A 7500-nucleotide genomic window follows, 5' to 3' on the forward strand; every position below is an offset into this window, starting at 1 on the left:
AACAAACAGGAAGTATACAACAACAGGAAGTACAGTCAGTGATGTGGGTTACTCACTCGTCCAAAGTCGAAGTGAGGTTCATACTGTCCTCCCACGCCGTAGTTGGCCACCTGTCGGTCACAAACACACAACATGTTAAAGGCAGACTGAAGGTCACATGGTTTATCTGGAGGACCTCTGTTCTTCTTCTGCACAACTCTGCTGCAGATATTTTTTTGTACAACCCTGATTCACAAACATTCACAGCTCCTGCGTCACCTGCAGGTCCTCGGCGGTGGTGACGTCCAGGCCGGTGAGGTCCTCGATCCTCTGGTTGATCTTGTCCACCACCGGGTGTTCGAACGCTCCGAGCCAAGCGCTGAGAGAGGAGAGAGGAGGACACTGCGTCGCTGTGCCGGGACACCGAGAGACATGACCGAGGAGGGACCGAGCCGAGCCGGACAGAAGGAAACAGGACGCAGAGACGCGTCTGATGCTACAGGACGTTATCACCTTCAGTGTTACCTTCAGCCCGGTGGACCTCATAAAGCTCAGCGTCACCTGCTCTCATTAAGCTGAACCACAAACATTTACTTCATGTCTCAGAAAGTGTTCCAGGCTGATTTTAGAGGCCTGAAGACGTCAAAATATCCAGCATGAACAAACATCTGAGCAGGAATCAGAGAAACATTAGAGAGTTACTGGAGATAAATACGGTGTTAGAGTATGTCCCCGAGCCTGAGCCGCGAACGTCCTGCCGCTCTGCTGAGGCCTCTGCCAGCTCTTACCTCTTGGAGACTCTGTAATGGGCGGTGGTCAGTTTGCCTGTCTGAGGGTCATGCACCGTGGCACGTCTGAGCTAGCTCACCAATCACATTACAGTTACAGAGAGAGAGACAGAGGGACAGACAGAGAGAGGGACAGACAGAGACAGAGAGAGAGAGACGGGTCACCAGCTGAGACAGAGACGCTGCAGTCAGGGAGGCAGCAGGAGCTTCAGGACAGGAAGTTCAGCTCTGCGTTCAAACAACTCCCAGCCTTCACTGCAGTACACCAAGTACTGACAACACACTGGAAAAGTACTCTGTTACAAGCACAAGACTGTAGCCAGGTAGTTCAGTCCAGCGGGGTCCTACCGAGGGGTCGGGCCCCTCCAAAGGTCACCAGGTAAATGTGAGGGGTCGTCAGAGTGTGTGAGAGAAGTGAGAAGTTTGGAGGTGAAACTCAGAGAGTAACTAAAGTAAGAAGTAACTAAATCTGTGTGATCACTGCAGTGCAGTAAAAGTACAATATCTGCCCTCACATGTCGTGAAGTATAAAGTAACACAAAGTGGAAGTACTGAAGCAGAGTACCTCCAAACTGTTGTGTTGTACTTGAGTAAATGTACTCAGTTACTTTTCACCACCGCGGAACAGAATCAGCCAATCAGAGAAGCTGGTTTGATGTGTGTGGGATCATTAAGGTCTTTGGTCACCTGTCAGGTGATTTACCACCTGACAGACAAACTGCTCGGCTCGTCGTCATGACGACGTGGACACGAGGAGCAGACGAAGACTTTCCTTCAAAGTGAACTGAAGCTGGTTGAAGCAGCAGATCTGAAGGCGTCCACGCGGCAGAGCGTCCTGCTGCCTCGGCAGCAAAGACGGAGGGACGACTTCTGACGCCGTCTCCTCCTGTGAAAAGACAAGCAGCCTTTATCCCGGCAAGAGCAGAACAACTGGAACTTCAACAAAACTATTGATTTATTGATCAGGCTGATCCCGTCCTGAATAGGCAAATAAAAGAAGCTTCGTTCGTGTTAAAATCATTTAAATAATTGAGTGTTTTTACGTGAAAAGTCTTAAATCATCATCAAAGTAGTTGATCATTGATTTTCTGTCAATCCACTCATTGATTAATGGACTGATTGTTTCACTTCTATAAACTGTTGATTTAGAACAAACCGTCATATTTCATAAACACTTCAGATCTGTAGAGTAACTAAAGCACTCGGATAAATGTAGTAAAACGTGCAGTATTTCCCTCTGAGATGACATGAAAAGAAGATACTTCAGTACAAGTAAATCAGATGTAACTGAGTACTTTGTGGGCCTGCAGCTTGTGTTTCTGCTCTTGCCAGGCCGGCAGCCGGCACAGAGGCGGAGGACAGGAGGACGTGTTGGGGGACACAGAGGGGGGAGCAGGAGGGTGGGACAGCTGTCGTGTCCCTGCAGACGTCCCTCCTGCTCGGACAGCTCTTACCTCTTACTGATGCGGTAGTGGGCCGTCTCCAGCACACCGGTTACGGGGTTAGAGATGGTGGCTCGACGCAGCTGTGGAGCCAATCGGCCGACAGTTACAGGGAGACACACACCGACTCCCTGATGCATCACACTCATTTACACTGACATGCTGTGTGAGGACGCACTTCCTGTCCTCCTCACAAACGCTAACAGACCGAGGCTAAGGCTAACAGGTCCCAGGGCATGATATCATGCTAACAGATTGAGGCTAAGGCTAACAGGTCCCAGGGCATGAAATCGTGCTAATGGACCACGGCTAAAGTTAACTGGTCCCAGGGCATGATATCATGCTAACAGACCGAGGCTAAGGCTAACTGGTCCCAGGGCATGATATCATGCTAATAGACCGAGGCTAAGGCTAACTGGTCTGAGGTCATGATATCATGCTTGTGACTGGAGCTAAAGCTAACTGGTCCCAGGTCATGATATCATGCTAATGGACTGGAGCTAAAGCTAACTGGTCCCAGGTCATGATATCATGCTAATAGACCGAGGCTAAGGTTAACTGGTCCCAGGTCATGATATCATGCTTGTGACTGGAGCTAAAGCTAACTGGTCCCAGGTCATGATATCATGCTAATGGACTGGAGCTAAAGCTAACTGGTCCCAGGTCATGATATCATGCTAATAGACCGAGGCTAAGGTTAACTGGTCCCAGGTCATGATATCATGCTTGTAACTGGAGCTAAAGCTAACTGGTCCCAGGTAATGATATCATGCTAATGGACTGGAGCTAAAGCTAACTGGTCCCAGGTCATGATATCATGCTTGTGACTGGAGCTAAAGCTAACTGGTCCCAGGTCATGATATCATGCTAATGGACCGAGGCTAAGGTTAACTGGTCCCAGGTCATGATATCATGCTTGTAACTGGAGCTAAAGCTAACTGGTCCCAGGTCATGATATCATGCTAATGGACTGGAGCTAAAGCTAACAGGTCCCAGGTCATGATATCATGCTAACAGACAGATCGGTTTGAAATGTGCTTAGTTTTACGTCCATGTGTGCTTGCTAGCACCTCTGCCATGTTCTTCCTGGCTCTCTTAACACTTCTTTTTTAATTTATTTCTTTATTTACACTTGTTAGCATGTTATCACCAACCATAAGCGTTGATCCAAACACGACAAATGTAAAACTTTAAGCTCTAACAGAACACGGCGGTTTCTTCTCTGACTGCGAGTCGGCGTTTCACTCACCCTGGGTTTGGCCAGCTCTTTGACCTTCTCCATCTCCTTGTCGGACACGATGTTGTGGTATCGGATGATGTGGGGGCGGTCCCACTCGTCCTCCTGCTTCACTGGGCCAATCACATATTTTGGGTGGCGGTTGTTGTCGTGGTAACGGCAGAAGAGGCGGCTCTGCCTGCGAGGAGTCTGATGGAAAAGAGAAGCAGGATGACTTCGATGACATCCAACAGGTGTGTATGTAAGCGTTTCTCTCTTCTCACCATCCTGAGGCCCTCGCCGCGACACAGCTCCTCGTACTTCTTCCTCTCCGGCAGGTAATCATCAGGTCGACCCTTCCTCCGCCTCCCCTCGGTCTCCTCCTCCTCTCTCTCCTCCATCTTCTTCTGTTTGGTCAGCTGATACTCAAAGTACTTCAGGTTCCCGTTGGCTCGCTGGTGTGCTGGGTCTAACCGGACCAGATCACATTCAGGTCATTCATTCTGTTAGCGTACTCATTTACTAACAGACCGACACTGTTAAGCTCTGTAACCATGACCTCCATGTCCCACCAGCACACAGAGCAGCCAGTTTGTCTCTCCTGTCCTCCATCAGTTAGGAGTGGGTCTGTGTTCCCTCTGTTCTGTCATGGATCAGTGCAGCTAAACCCTGACAGAGATACTCGAAAGCTAACACTCAATAAGGCTAACAACCCAGTGAAGCTATTTTGAAGCTAACGGATGGGAGGAACACTTCAGGAAGCTACCGACCAGCCTGAGCTCGCTCTTTAAGACATGAGAGACACTGAGGGGACCAGCTGTCACATCTGATCGGCGGCTCTGCACTCGAGCCGTCTGGATAAGCAGCTGTGCATCCTGTTACTGACCGAGCTCCAGCAGCCTCTTGGTGTAGTCCAGCGCTCTGTCCAGCTCCCCCTGCTGGTAGACCGAGTAGCTCAGGTAGTCCAGGATGGTGACAGTGTCCACGGTGTTGGACGCCTCCCCCTGACTGAGCTGCCTCAGGGCCTGAACCATCCACAGGTCCGTGTGGTAGTAGTCCGCCTCCGAGTACGCCACCTTCCCGAGGTCGTAGCAGTCGTCCGCCGTCAGAACACTCCGGAGAGAGGAGGACGAGCCTGAGCAGGCGACAGAGGGGGAGAAATATAGTATAATACTACGTCTTTGCAACAGAGATGAACCTGACGTCCCCCTGACGTCCCAACCTCGTCTCTCTGCTGACCTGGCAGCTCTCCGGTGGAGATGGTGTTGGTGTCCAGCTGGTAGGTGTCCTGCAGCCTCATCAGAGCTTTGGCGGCGCCGACCTGGTCGTCATCGTTGGGGAAGTGCTGCCTCTGGATGGTGAGGTTAGAGATGAACACTGAAACACCACAGAAGAAGAACACACACACAGGAACCGTCAGTGTGGAGACGAGGGACGTCATACATACACATCTCCTCATTTTTCTTTGTTTCTGAGAGTTTGAGCTGCTCCTGAGGATGGACGCTCAGAGAGTGTGTGTGTGTGTGTGTGTGTGTGTGTGTGTGTGTGTGTGTGTGTGTGTGTACCATCAGACATGTCAGTGAGCACCAGGCTCTCCAGCTCCCCCCACTCTGTGTTGAGTCTCTTCATCAGTTTGAAGGCGTTCACCGGGTGTCCCAGGAAACCCTCGGGGTCCTGAGCGGCCGCCGCAGAGAGGACGTCCAGTTTGTCCGCCCATCTGGACACATGGACACACACATGCAGGACTTTGACTTTTAACAGTGTACTTGTACAGTGTGTTGTTAGTACTTTCAGCAAAGCAAAGTATCTGAATGCTTCGTCCACCATGAACGTCCCCTTTGGTTAATAAAAGCCTGATTACAGACGGTGGCGACAGGTGGAGCTGTGGAGTCGAGCACCTGGCGGATACCAAAGCTCTGATTGGTCGGGGGTCCGACATGAGTCTGTGACCGTACGCTCGTCTATATTTGTCTCAGAGGAACAAATAATGACTGGTGAGACCTCAGGACGAGTCCTGTTTGACAGACTGAAGACGACACTGAGACGTCTCTTACTTCTTTATCTGCTCCAGTTTGTTCTCCTCGGCTCTGATGTAGTCCTTCAGGGAGGTGACCAGGTCCCTCTCTGTGAACAGCAGGTCAGTCATGTGACCTGGGAGAAAACACACACACACACACACACACACACACACACACACACACACACACACACACACACACACACACACACACACACACACACACACACACACAGGGTTCTTTAGGATGACCTCACAGATGTTTGAGACAGAGCAGAAGAAGGAAGAACAGGAGGGACACCGGAAGGACTCACCGATGGAGGTGAAGACGTCAGTGTGAGCCGAGGAGCAGGAGAAGAGGAGGACGAGGATCAGCAACCAACAGGAAGTCATCGGGCCTGCAGACAGAGAGGCACAGGGTCAGACGTACACCGATGACGAGACGAAGGACAAAGACTTGGACGGGACATCAAACCTCAACACCTTCAGGGTCTCTGTTCAGAGTCAGAGTCTGAATATTCTCTGTCTTAGATTGTTTCATCTTCATCTGTTGACACAGTGAATCCAGATTCAGAAGGCCGAGGACGGCAGACATGAGCCGCTGTCACCAAACGTCCCGTCACTCATCAGATCCTCTGACACCAGGTGGTTTCACCTGAACGGCCTTTCTGAAAGGTCACATACGGTACGTCCACTGTCACCAAGAAGGATGCCTCTGAGATGTAAAGTGGCCTGAAAAGAAATGACTCGAGTGCAGTACTAATACCTCAAAGCTGTACTCAAGTACAGTACGTGAGTAAATGTTCCACCACTGGTTTGGACGGTTAAAAAGTTGAAATTTTGACTTCACATCATTTCTTATTTTTGACTTAATATCACAAAGTCAAGATGTTGAACATGATATCTCACCACGTCAAACATTCAGTGAGTTTAATGTGTCTCCCTTCTTGAAATCTGAGCCGTTAGTCACAGGATCCGAGGGGACGGATTTCAGTGTAACACCATCCCTAAATATCCAAGTTACGTACTTTCCCTGATTTTGATGTTTATTCCTGTTGTTTGTATGTTTGGACAGTGCTGTTTACTGCTGTTTTATGACTAAATGAAATCTAATTCTTTAGTCTTGAACTGAGCTGTCTGAGTTTAACGTTACGTCTGCCAAAAAACACTGATTATAAGACAAGACAGGACAGGACAGGACAGGACAGCAGTTCGACTTGTCTTAACAGAACTCTGGACATGTCCAGGAATGTCTGAACTGGGAGGTTTTCTCCTGCTGGGAGCTGAGAGACATGAAGCAGGCAGGTCTGAGGGTCGACACGACAAGCTAGCAGCTGACGTGACGCTGTTTCAGGGTCCTGAATTTAAGTGTCCGAGGAATTTTCTAGATGAACCCGAGACCGACGAGTTAACGCGAGAGTTTCTGCTTCGTGTCATCAAGGCAGACGGGCACAGAAACGACATGACGGAGGTGGTTTTTACCGTGTTTCTTCATGAGATGAGCCGTAAAAACAGGAGATCCCTCCTTAGTTTCTCATGCAGTCAATAAAGCCCTGAAATTCCCTCCTCCGATCTTCCACAGTGACGCTAACAGCAACAAACGCCCAACTTCTTCTTCTCCGCTTCTGAAAGGATGGCGGCAAATTCACCTTCACCGCCACCTGCTGGACGGAACAGCGCGACATGACGCGACCGCGTTCATTTATGTAAAGTGTTCTGTTATTCATTCATTTGATGATTCTACAGACCAGGCTAACGTTAGCAGCTCTGATGTTAGTCTGACCTCCACAGGAAGCACAAACCACAGACACTCAGGTGGGTAAAGTTTATTGTAAAGGTGCATCTTATTAAACATTGATAAACAGTGAAAAACACATCTGTCTGTGCAGGTGAGTCTTTGGTGTCACGTCACGTTACGCTGAAAACAGATACAAAGCCCACAGGTTCTCCATCATCATGGAATCAAACAGGTATATTTACAATACGTACAAATATTGTACACAAACTGCAGCTGTGAGCGTGTGTGATGAGCCAGTGAAACAGGCCATGAAGAAGAGG

At 49.4% G+C, this 7500-nt stretch overlaps 2 protein-coding genes across 4 annotated transcripts in view; both read right to left on the reverse strand.

The window, feature by feature from the left end:
- The window catches only part of p4ha1a (prolyl 4-hydroxylase, alpha polypeptide I a), a 9244-nt gene extending 2167 nt beyond the window's left edge, over positions 1–7077 (reverse strand). The window contains exons 1-12 of one of the 3 annotated variants that reach the window (XM_070991038.1): positions 6925–7077; positions 5757–5840; positions 5480–5576; positions 4991–5142; positions 4665–4802; positions 4312–4560; positions 3710–3894; positions 3459–3635; positions 2222–2292; positions 768–833; positions 259–358; positions 57–110 (exon numbers count right to left, since the gene is read on the reverse strand). In XM_070991038.1, the coding sequence (XP_070847139.1) occupies positions 57–110; positions 259–358; positions 768–833; positions 2222–2292; positions 3459–3635; positions 3710–3894; positions 4312–4560; positions 4665–4802; positions 4991–5142; positions 5480–5576; positions 5757–5840; positions 6925–6937 (1386 nt within the window). In that variant the 5' untranslated portion in view covers positions 6938–7077. Of the gene's footprint in view, positions 1–56; positions 111–258; positions 359–767; positions 839–2221; positions 2293–3458; positions 3636–3709; positions 3895–4311; positions 4561–4664; positions 4803–4990; positions 5143–5479; positions 5577–5756; positions 5841–6924 lie in introns of all 3 variants that reach the window. The other 2 variants (XM_070991036.1, XM_070991037.1) reach the window with 2 other exon arrangements.
- A 175-nt stretch (positions 7078–7252) lies between these two features.
- rab40b (RAB40B, member RAS oncogene family) overlaps positions 7253–7500 on the reverse strand; it is a 17743-nt gene continuing 17495 nt past the window's right edge. The window contains exon 6 of the mRNA XM_070991135.1: positions 7253–7500. This exon is cut by the window's right edge and continues 2164 nt beyond it. The gene's annotated coding sequence lies outside the window, so the exon portion shown is untranslated.

This window comes from Chaetodon trifascialis, chromosome 21 (assembly GCF_039877785.1).
Source record: "Chaetodon trifascialis isolate fChaTrf1 chromosome 21, fChaTrf1.hap1, whole genome shotgun sequence".
Classification (NCBI taxonomy): Eukaryota; Metazoa; Chordata; class Actinopteri; order Chaetodontiformes; family Chaetodontidae; genus Chaetodon; species Chaetodon trifascialis.